This window comes from Etheostoma spectabile, chromosome 16 (assembly GCF_008692095.1).
Source record: "Etheostoma spectabile isolate EspeVRDwgs_2016 chromosome 16, UIUC_Espe_1.0, whole genome shotgun sequence".
In the NCBI taxonomy this organism is placed as follows: domain Eukaryota; kingdom Metazoa; phylum Chordata; class Actinopteri; order Perciformes; family Percidae; genus Etheostoma; species Etheostoma spectabile.
This window is the reverse complement of record NC_045748.1, coordinates 506742-508077: the sequence shown is the minus strand read 5'-3', so window position 1 is coordinate 508077 and position 1336 is coordinate 506742. Positions and strand designations below refer to the sequence as shown.

At 37.6% G+C, this 1336-nt stretch overlaps 1 protein-coding gene across 2 annotated transcripts in view; it reads left to right on the top strand.

The window, feature by feature from the left end:
- Positions 1 to 351: 351 nt before the first annotated feature.
- ssna1 (Sjogren syndrome nuclear autoantigen 1) overlaps positions 352 to 1336 on the top strand; it is a 5894-nt gene continuing 4909 nt past the window's right edge. Inside the window, exons 1-2 of one of the 2 annotated variants that reach the window (XM_032539823.1) lie at positions 352 to 454; positions 707 to 838. In XM_032539823.1, coding sequence (XP_032395714.1) covers positions 748 to 838 — 91 coding nt within the window. In that variant the 5' untranslated portion in view covers positions 352 to 454; positions 707 to 747. The remainder of the gene's footprint in view (positions 455 to 706; positions 839 to 1336) is intronic. The other variant, XM_032539824.1, reaches the window with a different exon arrangement.

The following is a 1336-nucleotide window of genomic DNA, read 5'->3' as shown; positions in this document are numbered from 1 at the left end:
GTACTTTGTATTTGATTTGACAAGGTTGTTTGTATGTAACATATTCCATAGAAGTAATCAAATGTAGCCTGATCTGTTTTGTGTTACATCTTTGTTTGTTTATAAATTAATAGTAATGATAGTATTAATATATATAGAACATTATATATTATATATTTAATAATTATAGTGTAAGTTATAATTGTTGTTGTTAATCGTCAGTGTCCTAGTGTTTTGTAGGCCTATCTGTTGTCATAGTCATCAAATTATTTTTGGCTCAGAAATAAACAGCCGGCGCTTGAGAAGACACAACTTTTGATCTCCACCCCTTTCAATCCCCAGTGCTATCAAAAATAGGAGGGGTTAACTTTTTTTTTTAATTAACCTTCTCTACCCATTACATATACCCTGAAGAAGGTGCAGGAAGCTTTATAACCCTAGTGGAGGATTGGGGAAGGAAATGAGAAGTCTAAAGGTATGTTTTTTACTAGGAAGAAAGTAGATGAAAGTATCAAACTGGAGTTGTCTGGTAGGGTAAAAAGTTTTAAATTTCTTGGTGAGTTTCTTGACATGAAACTTACATGGAGGGAGCATGTTTAAAAAGTAATAGGGAAATGTAAAAGGATAATGAATTTAATGAAATGTCTTGCTGGAAAAAACTGGGGAGCAGATGTGGCATCTTTATTTTTATTTTTAAAGATTATTTTTAAGCCTTTATTTTTGACAGGACAGATGAAGACATGAAAAGGGAGAGAGACGGGGAATGACATGGAGCAAAGGGCCGCGGGTCAGAGTCCAACCCAGGCCAGCTGCATTGAGGAGTCATCCACTCTACCAACCGAGCTATCTGGGCGCTTGGGTAATGTAGCATCTTTGAAGCAAATTTCATTTAATTAGAGCAAGAATTGAATATTGGTGTTTGGTTTATGAATCTGCTGCCAAGTCAGTTTTAGCTGGATATAGATATAGTTTAAGGTAAGGCACTGAGAATATGTACAGGAGCTGTGCAATCTCCCCCATTGTGTTCCTTGCAGGTAGAAACAGGAGAAATGCCCCTCCCCGTCTTTCTTCTCTGTATCTTTTGGCCCTGGGACACGTTCTTATGTCCCAGTTTTTGCTTGTAATTGTTCATAATTTTTTGTGACGATTGTGAGCTAGTTCATGCAGTCAATTCAAGCTGTACTGCTGTCCATACACGTGAGATTACTCACTAACCGGATCATTTACCAAACACACAGGCAGTAACTTCAGGCTAACTATTGGGTCAACTTGATGGGTCAAAGGTGTGATCACCCAGTTCAGATAAAAATTCAGGCAAATTTGGAGAGAGAGGGGGCAAAACCTCCAAGTTTTGGAT